Raw genomic sequence first — 19,723 nt, 5'->3', positions numbered from 1 at the left:
GGGCTGCCTGGACGCCCTGTGATGCTGCTCAGTGGGGCTGCTCCAGAGGAACTCCGCAGGGGATCGCGCTCGCTCACAACTTTAACGCCAGCAGCTCACAAAGTAGAATTTTTGCTCACAAGACTCCACAGCTCAGAGGGAGCCTCGTTTGGGGAGTGTAAGTTTGTGAGCCTCAGAAAACAGCATTCAAGGACGGTGACTCTGGAGCGTGCACACAAACCCTATAGAAATCTTGCTTTACATAGGGGGAGGGGGGGTCAAGTTCTTATTAGCCCAGCCTGGATCTCCCCCCCCCAAAAAAACCCTTGGTAATATAACATTTTGCAGAGAGGAGGAGAGAGGGGAGCGAAGCCCCGCTCTATCTCACGTCCCTCACAAGCAGTTCCTCTTTAAAGCCTCTCCCGGTCGCTGGTGTGTGTCAGTCAAGGCAGCGGCAATGGCAGCGGTGGGAGGAGCTCCTCAGGAGGAGGCTGGGGATGCTCAGAGCTAGGGAATGGAGCGGTAGGAGCGCATACATGAGTGAGGGAAGCCGGCGAGCCGAGGAGAGCAGCAGCGGCTCTTTGGCGCAGGGTGGCTTGGGAGGGCCAGGGGTGGGCGGGGCTTCTGGGAAATTTCGGGGGGTCTTCAGCCCCCCAGCCCCCCCGAAGATTACGCCGGTGGCCCTCACGGATGACCTCCGGAGGCATCTGGATCAGGGCACCTCGGCAGTGCTGTTGCTGTTGGACCTGTTGGCAGTATTCGACACAGTCGACCATCAGTTACTGATCCACCACCTTGATGACACAGGAGTTCAGGGGTCTGCCTTAAAACGACTTGCCTTCTTTCTGCAAGGTCGGGGACAAAGGGTGGTGCTAGGGGAACAGCTATCCCAAAGGCACCCACTGAACTGTGGAGTGCCTCTAAGGGCGGTGCTTTCCCCGATGCTGTTTAACATCTATATGTCCCCGCTTGCCCAGATTGCCCAGAGGCATGGGCTGGGTTGTCACCAATATGTGGACAACACCCAGCTCTATTGGGCAGCCAGTCTGACTCTGAACTGGAAGATCTGGACCAGGCTTCACAAGCTGTGGCTGGATGGCTTAGACTGACCCGGCTGAAACTGAAATCGACTAAGACGGAGGTCCTGTGCCTGAGCTGGGGCGGTCCGAGGGCAGGGATCCCACTCCTGACCTTTGATGGGGTGTTGTTGGTGCCAGCACCGGAGGGTAGGAGTTTGGGAGTGCTCTTGGACGCCTCCCTAACAATGGAGGCCTGGTAGCAGCCACTGCCAAGTCAGCCTTTTACCATCTTCGGCTGATTAGGCACCTGGTTCTCTTCCTCGACTGCAAAGACTTGGCAACAACATGCAATGGTCACTTTGAGAGTGGACTACTGTAACGCTCTCTATATGGGGCTGCCCTTGTCGCAAATCCGAAAGTTACAGCTAGTGCAAAATGCAATGGTCAGGCTCTTAATGGGTCTCCCTATGCAGGAGCACACCCAGCCTGTGCTAAAGGCATTACACTGGTTGCCGATAGCATTCTGAATTCGCTTCAAGGTGCTGGTTCTTACCTTTAAAGCCTTATATGGTCAGGGGCCGACATACCTGAGGGACTGCCTTTCCCCATATGTACCCCAGAGAGCACTGCGTTCAGGGTCTCAAAATTGATTGACCCTCCCGGGCCCCAAAGACGTCAGACTAGCAACAACCAGGGCCAGGGCCTTCTCAGTGGCCGCTCCACACTGGTGGAACGAGCTCCCAGAAGGGCCTTCTCAGTGGCCGCTCCACACTGGTGGAACGAGCTCCCAGAAGAGATCATGGCCCGGTGGGACCTTTTACAGTTCCGCAGGGCCTGCAAGATGGAACTCTTCCACCCAGTCTTTGGTTAAGGAGCTGCCACCATTAACAACAACAACACTACCATTTCATTAAAGATTGTAAACGATACTTGAGATAGAGCCTGTGCCCTGATTCCATCATTACAGCCTGTGCCTGCCGCATATATATGATAAGAACAAGAAACTGATGAGCAAGGCAGACCAGAGACCACACTAACATAACTGATGCCACCATCACTAAGTACAACTAGCTATCACTTTACGATATCAGATTGTTTATATGGTTTTACCTATGTTATAATTGTTTTTATGTTTTATCCTTTGCAAGCCATCCTGAGCCTGCTTTGGCAGGGAGGGCGGGGTAAAAATCGAATGAATGAATGAATGAATGAATGAATGAATGAATGAATTTCTCAGAAGGCTCCTACCCCGCCCCCCGAATTCCTCTTGAAATTCACCTGAGTTTGTTTGTTTTTTTTAAAGTCAGGGATGGTGGTACATGGTAGCATTTCTGCCTTTTAAAACACCAGTGCAAAATCCTGAGACCACTTTTGGAATCGCCAGGATTTAAAAGACATGCCTGATTGTTTCACAGGGAGCAGGCTCTGCAAAGGTCACTTGAAAATAACACAGGCGCACATGCAGGCTGCACAATGCCTGCCACTCCCGATCTCAGGCAACAACTGATTTATCTCCAGCACATTCCTTTTGAAGAATGACACGCTCATAATAACATAGACTTAGGGGGGAAACCCAATTGCTTTCCCCCCAAAATAAAGGATGCTAACATATTTAATTCTGAGCCTATCTTTACTCTCTAATTGTATGTCTGTCTCTTAATATCTTATTTTATGATGCGTTTAACATTCACTATGAGGCCCGCTGTAATGACCACTCAAAAGAGCAGAGCTGAAAGCCGCCATCCCTTATTGTCTCCTAAGCTAATGACATTCTATTTATGAGCCCTTTTTTGTGTGGTCTCAGATGTCGGGATGACCTTTACAAAAAGTCTCAGAGGTTTCCTTGGCTTTAGATCCGTTTGAATGAAGGCTGCAGTCTAATTGACGTTCCCTTAAAGTTCGTTTTAACCAGAGCACTACACATCTCATGCTTGCAACATTCCCTTGCCGGTGATTTCTTCCATCTCTGCAGAAATTTACCCCCCCCCCTTTTGTTATAAGCTTCAGATTCCTTCTCTAGTTCTCTACAGAAAAAAGGCTCAGATGTAGACAGGCTGGGTGACCGCCTGCACCTCACTCCACACCCGTCCCCATTCTTTGGCTTCCCCATATAGTAGGAAAGTTTACAAAAAGTTACTCAGCCATTATCTGCTCAAATGTCAGAATGAACATGTAAAGAAACAAAATATAGCTCCGCTGCTACCTTTCAAACAAACTGTGTAGGCAAGAAGTGGGTAGGAAGTGAGAGAAGTAAAGTAGAATGTGAATCAGCCTTCGTTTTCTTCCCCCAGATCTAATTGGAGCCACTCACATCAGATTTCTTCCTCTTGGGAGTCAAAGCACACAAAAGAGGGTTTCAGGCCTTCAAGTCATCCGTCAGGATGGCATTTACATCCGCTTCCGAAAATACATTCGGATGGGGTCTCTGCTCAGCGTTTGTCAAAGCTTCCATAGGAAGACCACGGTTCTCCTTGCCCTGTGGCTCTGCCTTTCAGCAACGACAACTGCAGGTTTTTTTCCTGCATCAGGAGCACCATCTGCTTTCCTAAAACGACGGTTGTGGTGGAAAGTGCCGTCAAGCTGCAGCCAACTTATGACAGGCCTGTAGGGTTTAAAAGGCATCTAAACTGATGCAACACCCCCCCTCCCCAAGATAACAATGCCGCTCAGATTCTGCTTGCACAAAGACGGGGCCCTTACCCGGATGTAGGCATCTTGATGGTGTTTGGCAAAGTACAGCATGTTGTCCAGGGCCAGCATTCCCGGAGGGATCTGCGTAAAATCCATTGCTGGGTTCACGTGATTCTGTGAAGAGGCAACAAGAGGTGAATGTTGGAGGCGTACTCACATAAAACATGGTCCTAGTAAACACAAGCAGTGTTCCCTCTAAGCTGAGTTGGTGTGAGCTAGCTCACAGTTTTTTAGCCTCCAGCTCACAGATTTTTGCCTTCGCTCAGGAAGGATGGTCCCAGAGCAAACCGATTTATGCAATAGCCAGATTGCTAGCTCACAACTTTAATGCCAGTAGCTCACAAAGTAGACATTTTGCTCACAGGACTCCACAGCTTAGAGGGAACATTGAACACAAGCATTTAGAAGTTCACAGAAGTTGCTCCCGTTTGGTTACCAGTGTCTTCTACTACAAATTAATCCAACAGGGGATGAGGCTGTCAAACAGAACACCTGTTTTTATGAAAATTCTGAGTGTTGTAGAGCTCCAGGTATCAAAACTGGCATACCAACAAAAAGCAAAGTAAGGGACTCTTAGGAACCTTTCTTGGAATAGTCAGGAATGGAATTTGACCTTCTTTTTGTAATCTACACAAAACATATAGACCCTACCAAAGGCCGGTAGCGTCCTGGGCTCAGAGGTTCAAAATGTGGACCAGGCCAATCTGCACCCCTGAGCTACTAAGCTTGGACTCTCACCTACCCTACGCATCTACTACTGATAGTGACACCCACCAACCTGGTCCTTGTAACTATGCTTTGTTAGGATTTTACACATGAACTAAAGGCTGCAGAATCATAAGAAAACACGCTGGCTGAGTACAGAGTGTTAGCAAGCGTCTCAAGAAACTCCACAGGAAGGTGCAGGGGGAAGGTGCAGTAGGAGGGATGGAGGCCAGGCTAGGCCAGGCCAAGAAGTTGATTCCTAGAGATGTCCACAGAACTTGTTGAGAACAGGTTCGATGGCTTTCTACTAGGGGGCATTATCCACACAATAATTTGAAGAGCTGCAATATAACTACTGGAAGAAAGGCAAATTGTTACAATTATTTCATACAGCTCAAATTCTTTTTCATCAATAGCATATGGGTGCATCAATGCTCGAGATCCAGACTGTCTGAAACAAAAGTTGCCAGCCTTTGAACCAGCACCTGCATCTACTCACTTAACAGCAGGTTGCTCTGTTGACCTTAGCAGCTGATAATGATCGTCTCTATGCCTGTGTCCTAGTGGAGGCGACCCAGAAGGGTCATTTTCTCAGCAGCCCATCATGGCACGTCTGCTAAGTACTTTGGAGAAACGAGTGCTCAGTCTTACTTGGATGCTGCTGTTTTAGCAGAAGCCAAGCCTGGGATATAATGAATGTCCCCACTGCAATTCTGTGGATCACTGCCAATGTGTTGACAGTGATCCACTGGGGAGTGATACTTGGGCAGCATGTACAACCACAAGCCTGGTAGAACTCTGTCCCTTAATAACTTTAGGGGCAGACCAGATAGCCCAGGAGCAAGTTTGGTGTAGTAGTTAAGTGCGCGGGCTCTAATCTGGGAGAACCAGGTTTGATTCCCCACTCTTCCACGTGCAGCTGATGGTGTGGCCCTTGGGTCAGTTACAAGTTCTTTCAGAGCTGTTCCATCACGAGCAGTTCTCGAAAGAGCTCTCTCAGCCCCACCTACCTCACAGGGTGTCTGCTGTGGGGAGAGGAAGGGAAAGGAGATTGTAAGCCGCTCTGAGACTCCTTCAGGTAGTGAAGGGCGGGGTATAAATCCAATCTCTTGTCTTCTTCTTCGAGTTGAGCGAAGTGGCCCCTTGGCTGCATGATCTCTTCAGCTTGGACTCGAGCTGTGGTGACAATGAACCTGCCATCATTGCTGCAGCCTGAGTCTTAAGTCAAGTGGACCCTGAAGCTCTGCCAGTACTACAGGGATCACCTGGCTCAGCTTCCTCTTGGCTACCAGAGGGCCTCCAGGGCATGGTCCGCTGGGACCTTTCTTGGTAGGTTCAAGGACCCATCTACTGTTGAGTAACTTCACATGTGGGTTACAAAGTGGGTGACAAAGGTAGAAGACAACACCGACTTTGTTACATTTAGTCGTCAGACATAATCTTTTTATTTCAAAAGTTTATCCCAAAGGTTGCAAGACAGTGAGAAGGGGAGCCCCCCCACCTGCTCACACACCACTGCTCTCTTGCCCACACAGCAGAGGAAGAAACCGGCTGGAACTGATGAATGCAAAGCCTTGTGGGGAGCAGGCAGGAGCTCCACAGCTCCACTGAAGCAAACGTGCCACGTGCCTCCGTCTGCAAGACTGAGGTTGCCATGTGTCCTTGGTCACCTAGCAAAGGCAGTAGTGCTACATCAGCTGCTCCAACAGCGCCTTTTTCGTCAAGGAACTCCAGGGCCTCTATCTTTTTGACATTAGCCAGCGGCAAACAGTTGTAGACTTTCATCATGTCCATGGAGTTGGCTGTTCTCCAGCCATTCACCAGGAACCACACTCTCTGGGTCTCCAGAGTTCTGCAATCCTTCACACTAACCAGGTTACATTGCTGGCTCTGCAGGTTCTCAATCACGATCTGCCCAAAGCAACTGGCCATGTTCACCTGCTCATAATTAATAAACATGTCGGCCAAGAAGACGCTGGACTCAGGACCCACCTGAGCAGGCATGAAGAATGCTCGGAGGTCATGTAGATCAGGATGCATTTCGCTATCAGGAGAGTTGGCAAATGTGGATCCATGTTGCATTTCTTCAGGTTTTCCTCTAGTTTTGGCAATTCTTGAAGGTCTGCAGCGATTATGGCGTACCAGCTGGAGTCCAGACTGTGAGCATCTATTAGGAGAGACTCCTCTGAATGGCTTTCCAGAATTGGTTTTGATAGGGGAGGCTTTGATTTGATGTTTGGATTTTCCTGGTTGCTATAGTTGGGAAGTCAACTTCCAAATACTTTTTTGGAAGCAGATTCTCATCCTTCAGCTTCCATAACAAGGTGTCCAAGGCCAGCACCAAGGTTTATAATTTGGCAGTTGCATTCTGTCTTCTTCAAGAAAGCTGTCAGCAATTGACTGACACCCTGGACATGGGCATAGTATCCTCGACTGATTTCAGACACCTTTCTCTCTTTCTGCTGTCTCACAAAATACTCAATGTACAGACCTTTCCAATAGCCAATGCTTACAGCATACCGCTTGCAGAAGGAGGCGTTGCCGCAGGTCCCCCTCATGGCCCCGTCATAGACATTAGTGGCCATTGCCGGGCGAGCAGCAAGGAGGGGCCAAGAGGAGATTCAGCAGGGATCTGTAGAAAAGTGCCGGTTGCCAATGACGGCATCACCGCCGCCAAGCACCCTTGAAGAGGGAGGCTTCCCCACCCATCAACCTAGTCCTCAGACTCTTTAATGCCCTTCGGTACAATCAAGAACCAAATTTTAGGGGAACATCTGTGTGCACAATGGAGTGGGAACTTGAGGACTGGCCTCAGAGTGGATATGCTGTTTTTTTTTAGTTGCAAGAAACAACATGTGGGTAAAAGGGAACCATGCCTGCTTTAACTGAGAACTGTCCTGTGGAGCCCCTGGTGCTATCCTCACTTGGGCTTAAAACCCATATTAAAACCCTCCACTGGAAGAGACCACTTGCAGATTTGCAAGGTGGCATCTTCATGCCCATGATGCCCAACGTTATTTTTATAGATCTAACGCAGACACAAAATGTGGACGTAAAACGTGACAAGAAAAGATGCACCAAAGCTAAATAGTTCTGTTGTCAGGATAAAAGGTAAAGGTAAAGGTTCCCTTGCTCGAAAGCCAGTCGAGTCCCACTCTAGGGTTGTGGTGCTCATCTCCGTTTCAAAGCCGAAGAGCCAGCGCTGTCCGAAGAGGTTTCCGTGGTCATGTGGCCGGCATGACTAAACACCAAGGCGCACGGAACGCTGTTACCTTCCCACCGAGAAGGTATCTACTTGCAATTTCTTGCTTTCAAATTGCTAGGTTGCAGGAGCTGGAACTAGAGACGGGAGCCCACTCCGTCATGCGGCAACTCGGGTCTCGAACTGCTGAACTACTGACCTTCCACAGCCTGCAGTTCAGCATCTTAACCACTTGAGCCACCACAGGATAGCCGCCAACATTTCCTTCATATCTCACACATATGTTTCCCTCTCAGTTCAAAAAAAGCATTCCTAAGAGAGCTATTCTCAGGCAAACCTCTAATGATGCGAAGACTTAATCGGTACGATCCAACAAAACCGAAATAACGTTGATTTCACTAGGAGAGCTAAGCACAGACTGTCTTCCAATGAAATCGACAGGACTTTGACCCTGTCTGTCCAAGACTGCAATCCAGAAAGCAACTTCAAGTAAAATGCATGCTGAGCTAGTGCCGTTTTGGAAGTGGCCTTACAGGTGGCATGGAGCAACTATTTTCAGACAGGGATGCTTCTCTCAGTAGAACCATTTGGGAGGGGCTGAATGAGAGTCTCACTCCTGTGTTTCAGCCCCCCCCCCCCGAGTGATTCTTTACAAGGAGCACCTTTATCGGTGGCCCTCCCACTCAGAAACGATCCTCTATCCTACAATTCCACTAAACAAAGTCTGAAGCCTTCCTCCAACCTAAGGCACTTTCCTCCAACTTAAGAGGCTCTTCCACTGGTGGAAGAAAAAGTTATAGGAAAATTGAAGGACCTTCCCCCAGCCTGAGGTAGGATACCACCCAGTTTGATGTAGTTGTTAAGTGCGCGGACTCTAATCTGGGAGAACCAGGTTTGATTCCCCACTCCTCCACTTGCAGCTGCTGGTGTGACCTTGGGCAAGCCATTGTTCTGACAAGAGCTGTCCTTGAAAGGGAAGTTCTCGGAAGCGCTCTCTCAGCCCCACCTACCTCACTGGATGCCTGTTGTGGGGAGGGGAAGGGAAAGGAGTTTGTAAGCCGCTCTGAGACTCCGAGTGAAGGGCGGGGTATAGATCCAATCTCTTCTTTCTCTCTTCTCTTAATAGATACATATACTCTTTACTTTTAAAAGATGGGGGGAATGGGGGGGGGACTTTTCTGCATGGGTGGCCTTATTGTAGTTATGAAATATAAAAAGCTATGTGGTTACATAGCTTTCATAGGGGGGTTGTTTCAGTTTGCTCTCGAACACATCCACTGCTGTGAATCTTAGTTCCGAAATCCAAAATGGCGCCCACAGACACACACCCCGCAAACCTGACTTTATGCACGGATCTCAACGCACATTCCTTGCAGGCCAAATCATCATAGCAAAGTTTGACTCCGTGACACTCTGTATCCGTACTAACAGAACAGGGCCTCCTGTGTGCTAGGCACTGTACAAAAGCCAGAGCAGAAAGATCATAATTGATATCACAGGGGTGTATTATTAACTCGAGTATTGTGAAGAATTTTTTTTGGGGGGGGGGACAGAAATGTGCTGTTGCCATCATGTGTCATGCAGCTTCCTAATTTAGCTGTTAAAACGTTATATCATTCCAGACAGCAGCTTTCAACGGCTGTTAAAAATAGCACATTTGGCTGCCTCTCCCTAAAGATGAGACCCAAGGGTACTGATCCATCTGAAATTCTTATCTTCCTTGACGCAAGCTCCCATCAAGAGCTGTTTGTCAGCTTCTTTTATCCCCGCTCTGCATTCTAATGCAGAGAGATTTCCTCAGCTTTTCATTTCCATTGCATAAGACCCAGGTGGGAGAGTCTTATTTAAAAGCACATTTGCCACGATGAAGTAAATGACTCTGTAACAATGGCAGATTTCTTATGCCACCTATTTATCCTTTGTGTGAATTCAGAGTCTTGATCTGTCTTATTTCTACCGGAAAAAAAATTGTTTTAATGAAGGCATTGGGGGGGGGGGGAGAGAAACAGTCTACCCAAGTTACACAGCCTCTAAAAGCTATAAGGCATTAACTAAATTCTGACAATGAAATCTTGTACCAGTAGGTGAATGACAGATTGGTTACAGATCTGTTAACAATGTACACTGAGTATTAGTAAAAACCCTGCTGAGTTAGTAGTACCGTGAAACATAAACCAAGTGCTCACAGACCCTTCAAGCATCAGTTGGTCCCTTGTGCTAAGTGAAGGAGCGCCACCCCCACCCCTCCAGGAGATACAATCTGGTTTGAACTCTGAATCACTTGTGCATTCTAATACAGAACAATCTGACTTATGCACACAGATTGGTGGGAATGCGGCAGGCCTGTAGCCAAACATTTTTGGTAGGGGGCAATTTTTTTTGTTAAGGGGGCTGAGTCCCCCCTCCCGCCACCGCTCTTGGTGGCTCGCCAGGAGTTGCTCCGGGCAGGCCAGCCGACCTTTCCTCCCCTCCCCTCTCCTCCCTCGCAGGCATGCCCAGCTCCAGGAGAGCTGCTGAGAGCGAGGGGGGGGGACTTCAGCAGGCTCGCTCAGAGCAGTTCCAGGAGAGCCACTAAGCTTTCCTGGCTCACCCACAGCAACTCCAGGTGAGCTGGCAACAGAGGGGAGCGGAGGGGAGGTCAATTGGCTCACCCAGAGCAGCCGGCCCACCTCCTCTCCTCTCCTCTCCCTTCCCACCCAGAGCAGATCTGGGCAAACCAACTGATCTGCTTCCCCTAACCTTCTTTCCCTCACCAGCTTGCCGGGAGTTGTTCCGGGAGGGCCACCTGACCTTCCCTCCCCTTCCTCGCCAGCTCACCTGGAGACACTGCTGGCTAGTGGGTGGGGGCCAGCCAAGCTTCCCTCCCCTCCTCGCAGCTCTTAGCAACTCACCTGGAGCTGCCCCTGGAGGCTTCTCCCCACACCCCCACTCTCAGGGGCTGGCCTGCAGGTGCTCTGGGTGGGCCAGCCAAGCTTTCCTCCACTCCTCAGTTTGGTGCGGTGGTTAAGTGTGCGGACTCTAATCTGGGAGAACTGGGTTTGATTCCCCACTCCTCCACTCGCAGCTGCTAGATGACCTTGGGCAAGCCATAGTTCCAGCACAGCTGTTCTTGAAAGAGAGCAGTTTTTGTCAAGAGCTCTCTCAGCCCCACCTACCTCACAGGGTGTCTGTTGTGGGGAGGGGAAGGGAGAAGGAGTTTGTGAGCCGCTCTGAGACTCCTTTGGGTAGTGAAGGGCGGGGTATAAATCCAATCTCTTTTTCTTCTTCTCTTAGCAGCTTGCCTGAAGCTGCTCCAGGTGGGCCCCGCTGAGGCTTTCCCCGCAACTTCCCCACCTTGGTCTTGGGCGGCAGGCTGAGCGGGAAGGTGGTGCCACCCCAGCCCAATTGTGAGGGGGCAGGGCAAATTTGGGAGGGGGTGTCACCCTTGTGAGCCCCTCCCCATGAATACACACCTGGGATGCAGGCTGCAGGGGCAGTGGGGACTATAGGGTCTAAAGAAAATACTGGAATGGGAAGGAGAGGAGTGTGACGTTCTTGCCTCTCCCCTCCTGCTGCCAACCAAAATGCCACCTGGAATGCTGTTCCTGGAAGATCCCTGGACTCCCTTCCACCCGCAGAAACGCTCTGTTGGATACAAGCCAATGTATGTATGCCTCACTTTCCATGGTGGCCCAAATCACGACCGTTGCCAGGACAGTTTTCTCCCTATCTCTCTCCTCATGACCTAGCCACAGCGATCCATGCAATGGTCACCTCCAGGCTGGACTACTGTAACTCGCTCTATGCTGGGCTACCCTTGAAGTTGACGCAGAAATGCAGTTCAAAATGCAGTGATGCGTGTCTTTACCAGGGCACCTCTTAGAGCATACGTACAACCAGTGCTCCACCAGCTGCATTGGCTTCCAGTGGAGTACCGAATCCAGTGTTATGGTGTTCACCTTTAAAGCCCTGTACAGTCTGGGATTTACATACCTGCAGGACCACCTCTTCCTCTATGTCCCCTGAAGAGCTTTATGCTCAACAGCCGGTGGTGGTCCCCGGTTCAAAGAACATCCATTTAGCCTTGACCAGAGCCAGAATCTTTTCGGCTTTGGCTCCAGCATGGTGCAACACTATCCCGAGTGAGATCAGGGCCCTGCAAGATCTACTTCAGTTCTGCAGGGCCTGTAAAATGGAGATGTTCTGCCACTCCTTTGGTTGAGGCGACGGGTGTCCCATTGTGTTGGCCTCCCCTACCTCACCCCGTCCTGACCTAGCATGATCAGAGATTGTTGGTGGTGTTGCCCACTGCCCAGCTGGTTAACCTTGGGCACATCTGTACAGACCCCACAGGAGCACTGAACACTTATGTCTATGTGCCCTCTTGTATTTTGAATTACCATTACTGTTGTAAAACTGATAGAGGGCTTTTTAATTATTTTGTCTGTGTTTTAATGATTGTAAGCCGCCCTGAGCCCTGCATTCAGGGGAGGGTGGGATAAAATTCTAACAAAATCAATAAATAAATATGTAAAAGTGTACACCATGCATACATTTTACATACATTCAATGTAACTTGTGAATAGGACTCTAATAGAACAGGATGGTGGGGATGGGGAAGAAGATATACAACACACACACAAACAAACACTAAAGGGGGAAAGAAGAGAAATCACTAGAGGGTCCCATCTGTTACAACAGCTACTTTGGACTCACGTATGTGTTTATTTATTAACACATTTATACTCTGCCTTTTTTTGGCGTTCACAGCATAGTTCAAGGACCAGCTGGGCAATCTGATCCTCAGGCTCAGAGACTTAGGCTACCTACCACTCTCGTTCTGCTGCCACTGAAAGTGACACCTGAGTAAATTTTGCCTTCTTTTTGGCACATCTCGGACATCTTACCCGTGTACTCATATCTCGCCATTTGAGTTTCCCTGCCCTGCCTCACCGGCTGAGGCAGGAATATGCACTCTACGCCATGACTGCTGGCACAGATAAGTTATCCCAGACGTTGTGGGTGAAATTGGGCCATTTTGAGAGGTGGCCATGTGTTTTCGGTAACATGCGATTCCATACTCTGCCTGATCTTAGCTGAATGGGGCAGGCGTCCAACCCACCAGACCTTTCATGGCTTAATAAAATATGGCAGTGAATGAGGGCGAGTCAGAAGTTCAGAGTGGTCTCCTCCTCACAAACTCTCTCTGGCTGATCTTTCTCCTTTCCCTTGGCCTACATTTGCTCCTTGAAAGACCAAAAAGGGAGATAAATACAATTCCGCTCAGTCTCCCGTGGCTTCCCTTCTGGGAGAGAAAAGTATTTGAATGCATGGGCCCACCAGGAAGCTATACTTACAGGATTACAATAGGTGTAAACACACTCCTCTTACACCATCCCTGCTCAATGGGAACATATACTATGCTGACAGAAAACCCAGAAATAAATTTCCACTTCCAAATTAATTATCTCACACTCACAAGCCATGAAATTAAAAGACGCCTGCTCCTTGGGAGGAAAGCGATGGCGAACCTAAACAGCATGATAAAAAGTAGAGACATCACCCTGCCAACAAAAGTCCGTATGGTCAAAACAATGGTATTCCCAGTAGTCATGTATGGCTGCAAGAGTTTGACTATAAGAAAAGCCAAGCGCCGAAGAATAGATGCTTTTGAACTATGGTGCTGGAGAAGACTCTTGAGAGTCCCTTGGACTGCAAGAAGATCAAATCAGTCAATCCTAAAAGTAATCAACCCTGACTGTTCCCTGGAAGGCCAGATAATGGAACTGAAGCTCAAATACTTTGGCCACCCAATGAGAAGGGAGCACTCACTGGAGAAGACCCTGATGCTGGGAAAGACTGAAGGTCAAAGAAGACGGGGACGGCAAAGGATGAGATGGTTGGACAGTGTCATAGATGCAACGAACATGAAGTTGAGCAAACTTCAGAGGACGGCGGAAGGCAGGAGGGTCTGGGGGGATCTGGTCCATGGGGTCGCGAAGAGTCGGACTCGACTGTGTGACTGAACAACAACAACAACAACAAAACACAAGCTACGCTACTTTTCTACCACAGTCCATGGTAATATCAGAGATTGTTTCTTGGGATGTAATGAGCCCCCCCCCCCCCCCCGTTCAACTTTGAGATTACCCCGCCGTTACACTTTGAGATTAATCAAATGTTCAGAGACACCATCCTATTAAACTAGATGATCTGAATGGGTCAAACTCTGAGGCAAAGTTCTTTCTGGTTATACAGAATTTCACAAGTTTTCACAGACATTGTGTGAACTAACTGCCCAAATGACCTTAACAAAAATCTGGAAAAATGGAAAGATAAATAAGAAATGACAGCACATCAGGCTGCTAGGGGGAATGGCGCATGCTCCATTCGCAAGCCTATTCTTTGGGTGGGTGGGGGAGAGCAAATACCTCACTTAAATTATGCTGAAAGGCCAATGGTCACTTTTTTTTTCCTTTACCAAAATCCAAGTCATTTCTACAGAAAACCCAGCCAAAAAATACTGATCTTTTGGGAAGAAGGAGAATGCTTGCACTGAGTATTCAGTCTTGCACGGTCAGTTTTTTTTACTAGAATAACTGTGGCCTACTGTTCTGTTTTAAAGTTACAAATCAAGAGTGCAAACTCAGAATCTCTTAACAACTGAGCCAAAACAAACATGAACTAAGTGATTCTGAGCACAGACGAAGTGCCAATGGTGCATGGCCAGTTTGGTGTAGTGGTTGAGTGCGCGGACTCTAATCTGGGAGAACTGGGTTTGATTCCCCACTCCTCCACTTGCACCTGCTGATGTGACCTTGGGTCAGTCGCAAGCTCTGGCACAGCTGTCCTTGAAAAAGAGCAGTTTGTGTCAGAGTTCTCTCAGGCCCACCCACCTCACAGGGTGTCTGTTGTGGGGTGGGGAAGGGAAAGGAGTTTGTAAGCTGCTCTGGGACTCCAAGTGAAGGGCGGGGTACAAATCCAATCTCCTCCTCCTCCTCCTCCTCCTCCTCCTCCTCTTCTTCTTCATAATTTCCCCCTCTTCCATTTAATCCTCAGGTAAAGATGTGAAGATGAGTCAGACCAAGGGTAGAATCCTGTCTGCTCTGACCAACATCAGCTCACCAGGGACTCAAGCAGAAGTAACATCACCTCATACCTGGTACTTCCAACTGGAGGTAATAGCGACTGAACCCAGGGCCTTCTCCATTCCAAGCAGGTCCTCTACCACTGAGCTATGGCCCCTTCCCTTCCTACACCCGCCTTGTGAGGTAGTTAAGGCTTGGAGAGAGTGACTGGGCCAAGGTCACTCGCTGAGCTGCAAAGAAGAGTGTAAATTTGAACAATCTCCTCTGGGGTTCCAATCTGAATCAGTCCATGACACTGACTCTTCTCTTTTTGGTCTTCTCCTTCACTTTCATTACTCCTACCTGCCAGCTGTAACCCAGAAGTAAGGGGACATAAGTTGAATGGGTGGCTAAGATATTCCACAAACAGACATCTCTCCTCCACCTCACCAATGTAAGAATCTGCAGGGGTTTTGTTTATAAGAAAGAGAGTAGACCAGAAGCACGACAAAATTCACAGCCACATAACTAGACTCTGGGTGGGGCCACTGAAAGAACCAGATACAATTGCATGCCGTATCCAAGTAAGAACCGGAGACAGGAAATCAGTATCATGCCCAACCAAAATAAATTCCCTGCTAGGGCATTGATTGGGCTGAAGTTCAGCATTCAGTGATGGATACTGAGTCCTGATTGAAATCAAACAGACTTTGGCAAGCACAGGATTGCAGAGCTTGGCTTGTAAGTGGAAAGAACACAAGATATTTCCACGGGTGGACTAGAGCTCGCGTACACCTCTCGGCATCTGAACAGCACTTTGCAACTAGAGCTACATAAAGATTAGAAAATCTCCCCGAACCTTTAGTCAGCTTAATAGAACCCTGCACTGCTCAGGATGCCATCACTTTGATGAAATGTAAATCCAAAACTGTGATTACTCCTGGTCATTAAGAAGCTCATGGCATGTTTTGGCAGATTAGAGCTTCCCTGGACAGCTTCCAGTTTGGGAAATTACATTCTGCCTACCTAATATTCTCTTGTAGTCGCAGCTGGAGAAAGCAGCCTTCATTTCCTCGCCTAAGCTACTTTATATCATTACCATCTGCTTTGCAAAGGAACAGAAGAGGTTGCTGCTTTTCACTGGGGGGGGGAATGCACTAATGTAACACACAACCTGATTTTCTGAGTGTGTCCTGCTAAGTAGGAAACAAGTTTAATTAATTTATTTGGAAGATTTTTGTATGCCATCTCTCCAGAGACCAGCTCAAGGCAGTAACAGTGGAAGTAAAAACAAAAAACAAAATGCTGGGATAGAACATCTGATGGGATGAAAAAGGGGGACAACATGGGAAGCAACATTTTTTATATGCCAGCCATGAGCTACGTACCACACATCACTCAATATGGATCATTTTGAAATTTTAAGTTTGAGAACGAAAAACAGTAGTCATGTAGTATACAGGAATGAATGAATTTTATTGTAACAGCGATTAGCCAGCAATATAAAACCAGAAAAATAAATTACAATGGCCAAATGGTAAAATTTCCAAAATTCAACAAGGTAAAAAGAGCTAACATTGTAAACGTTACGTTCGTTAAAACCAAACTAGAAATGCGCTGCCATAAGACACAGTATAGTATAAAAGAATAAAAAATGTTACCAAAGAGAACAGTACGAGTTAAAATCCAACAGTCCTAACCCGAGTGACAACCAGCACGCTGATGCACTTCTACCACCAAGGAACAAAATTTCGCAATCTGACGGAGCGCCGTATGTTCAAGATTAAGAAACAAGTTCTCCATCTCGTCCTAGTATACAGGAACATATTTCACTCGCTCAGGGTCTTAATCCTAACCGTTAAAACAAAACAAAAAGCAATTAAAGCATTAAATGAAATACACGTGGCATGCATTTTTGATTCCCATGACCAATAGTTATCAAAATATATCTCTAAGTCTTTCAGGGCATTCTGGAGAGAAATAATATTTAGCTCAACAATCAAAAGGCTTTTTTGGTTAGGTCAGATCCCTAAGATTTTGAACAGGTGCAGCTTTGCCAAAGAGTTTATTAAATCAAGATTTAGTGAGAGCAAATTTAATCCTTAAAGAAAGACAGTAAATGGGGGGAAAGGACATGGCCAGAAACCATGTTTCTGAGATTTCTCCTTTTCATTTTCCCATTAACCGGCCATGCAACTGTCTCAGCTCACACTCAAACCTGAGATCCTTCAAGCCTTTAGTGCACTGTACCTCCCTACAATGGATGTGGTATCAACACACAACTGACATAGTAGTGCTGCAACTGAGAAACATAGTTAAAGAGAAGATCTCATCCATTACATGTTTTATTGTTTCCTCATATCCATAAGAGAGGAACTCCCAGGTGAATGTATGACTGATTTGATATGATGGGTGGGAAAATTTATTTATTTTTTCTACCACTGCAGGACACCAATACATTTGTGACTTGGAAAGTAACAGTATTTGCAGTGGGCGCATCTAAAATTTGATCTCAGATTGGGAATAATGAAATGATGGACAGCAGTGGTGATGAACAAAACTGAGAAACAGGTTTCTGTCTCTCTCTCTCATTATCAGTGGACTCTATTTTTACAGATGTGCTTAGACACTTGAGAAATTAGGAGGTAATTTTGTTGCTGTGAAACGAAGAGAGATTGAGAGGGTTGCTCATTTTTTTAAGAACTGGGGGGGGAAATGAAGTTTTTGCAGAACAGGAAACCTGTTTACTTTTATTAGCTGTGGTTATAACGGGTGGTGGCAGCAGTGAAGAACCTGCCAGTCACACCCCTTTTTCCTTTGCAATCCAAATAACGGCTTACTAAAGTGAAAAGGCAAAACACAGATATGCGAATTCATTCTTTTCTCAACAGAAGTCCTTCAGGTCTATGAGAGAGCAGGATCAGGCCAGTGGTCCATCCCATCCAGCATCCTGTTTCATACAATGGCCAACCAATTGCCTTGAAGGGCTAACGCACAGGACATAGCAATCAAAGCCTTCCCCCTGATGCTTCTGCCAAGCACTTGTGTTTAGACTGAGGTTTATAGCCTCTGGATGTGGACGTTCCCTTTAGTGTGCAAGACTGACACCCTCTAGAGTGTTCTTCTTTCCAACTGCCATCCTGTGACGTGTTCTTCTTTCCAATTGGGCTTTTTTGTATTCCCACTTTCCTCACTTGGGTGTTCTTGTTGCTTTGGGATTTTTCCCCCTGTTCTGCACCTGTTTTGCTCCCTCTAGTGGTCGATTCAATTATACATCTCTTTCTGTATGGCATAAGCGATGTAATATTGAATGGACCACTAGAGGGAGCAAAACACATACAGAACAGAGGGGGGGGGGACCCAAAGCAACAAGAACACACCAGTGCGGAAACAGAGAATACAGAAGAGCCCCATATTAGAACTCCCTCCCAAAATGTCTGCTTAGTATATAGTAGATGCTTGATTGTTCTAAATGCAACATGGGCTGGGTGGGTACTTTCTATTACGTACAACAAGATTTTAAAAGACTACAGTAAACACCAGATGTAAAACAAGTATGATGCGGACAGATGAAATTAGGTTGGATTTAAAAAAATGCTGCTGACTGTATATGAAGACACAAGCTTGGCGAGGGTTTCAGGGGCTCCGCAGAGGTTGTGGAGACACACCACGTCCCGTGCCCCTATCTTCCAACCACAAAAGAATTCTTCAACATCTTCATTTCAAGGTGCTGAAGATTACCCTTGCAAAAAACAATCTCTAAAATATGCTCTTGCTTCAAACAAAACATAACACAATTCTCATCCTCTCTCAGCAAGAGTACCCCATATTATTTTTTTATTTTTATTTTATTTTTGGGATTTATATCCCTAGATTTAGATGGACCAGTGGCCTGGCTCAGCAATAACATAGATTCGTATGTACAGCTCTATGGAAGTATATTGACAAAAATCAATGTAAGCAAGGGCAAAGCCTTGGCTGGAGCGAACAGTACAAAACTATTTGGGGCAGTTTGAACACAATGTACTTTTGAAAAGCAGGTTACATCCAGAACATCAGTGGCACAAAGATATTCAAGAAAAATGTTACCTTGCCACAATGCACAGACTTTTGGTTCCTGTCAAAAGAAAACTAAAGAACAGCAGAAATGTCAGCAATGATCCCCTAGCCTAGGGTCAAAATAATGTTGCCATGTGATCTACCCTACCAGTTTGGTGTAGTCTCTAATCTGGGAGAACCAGGTTTGAGTCCCCACCCCTCCACATGCAGCTGCTGGTGTGACCTTGGGTCAGTCATGAGTTCTTTCAGAGCTGTTCTCTCAAGGGCAGTTCTTGAGAGAGCTCTCTCAGCCCCACCTACCTCACAGGGTGTCTGTTGTGGGGAGGGGAAGGGAAAGGGATTGTAAGCCGCTTTGAGACTCCTTCGGGGAGTGAAGGGCGGGGTATAAATCCAATCTCCTCTTCTTCTTCTTCTCCAATACAGATTTCACACTACCCTTCCATATTAGCACTCATCACAGTATAAAGCTACATCTTTACTAGTGTTGCCAATTCCGGCCGAGGGAATTCCTGGAGATTTGGGGGGCCGTGCATAAGGGAGGGAGAGTCTGGAAAGGGATCCCACATGGGATTTATGGTATACCATGGCGTTTGCCCTCTGAATCTGCCACTTTTCTCCAAGGGAACTGACCTCTGTAAGCCTGGGCCCCAGTGCCAATACCGGGAGAACGGACTCAGAACCAGCTTTTATCCAGTATGAGGCTGGTTTGGAAACCCTGTGTAAGACAATTATGCCTAGAGCTGGTGCAGATATAATGCCACACCATGCATAATGCTTACAAGGGGGAGGAAGGGAAGGGAGAAGGAGGAAGTGTGTGTGTGTGGGGGGGGACAGGGACGTGCAGCCTGGTCTTGATGGCTTCAACCAAGCTTAGTTGCATTAGGCCGGCCTGGATAGTTGCTGGACAAGGCCTCCCTGTGAATGCTAACTTCAGTTTCACTCCTCGCTGCCGTGCTGAAGCCCAGTTTTTTCCATATACACTGTCCATGAAAATTATGTCATAGGGAAAATAGCGGTACGTA

The 19,723-nt window shown here is 47.4% G+C and overlaps 1 protein-coding gene and 1 pseudogene across 1 annotated transcript in view; both read right to left on the bottom strand.

The window, feature by feature from the left end:
- LOC107117157 (engulfment and cell motility protein 1) overlaps positions 1–19,723 on the bottom strand; it is a 346,435-nt gene that overhangs the window by 100,080 nt on the left and 226,632 nt on the right. The window contains exon 14 of the mRNA XM_015419223.1: positions 3,699–3,803. Coding sequence (XP_015274709.1) covers positions 3,699–3,803 — 105 coding nt within the window. The remainder of the gene's footprint in view (positions 1–3,698; positions 3,804–19,723) is intronic.
- Positions 6,065–6,952, bottom strand: LOC107117298 (annotated as a pseudogene).

The sequence above is a fragment of the Gekko japonicus genome, unplaced genomic scaffold (assembly GCF_001447785.1).
Source record: "Gekko japonicus isolate JY-2015 unplaced genomic scaffold, Gekko_japonicus_V1.1 scaffold190, whole genome shotgun sequence".
Classification (NCBI taxonomy): domain Eukaryota; kingdom Metazoa; phylum Chordata; class Lepidosauria; order Squamata; family Gekkonidae; genus Gekko; species Gekko japonicus.
This window is presented reverse-complemented; position numbering and strand designations above follow the sequence as displayed.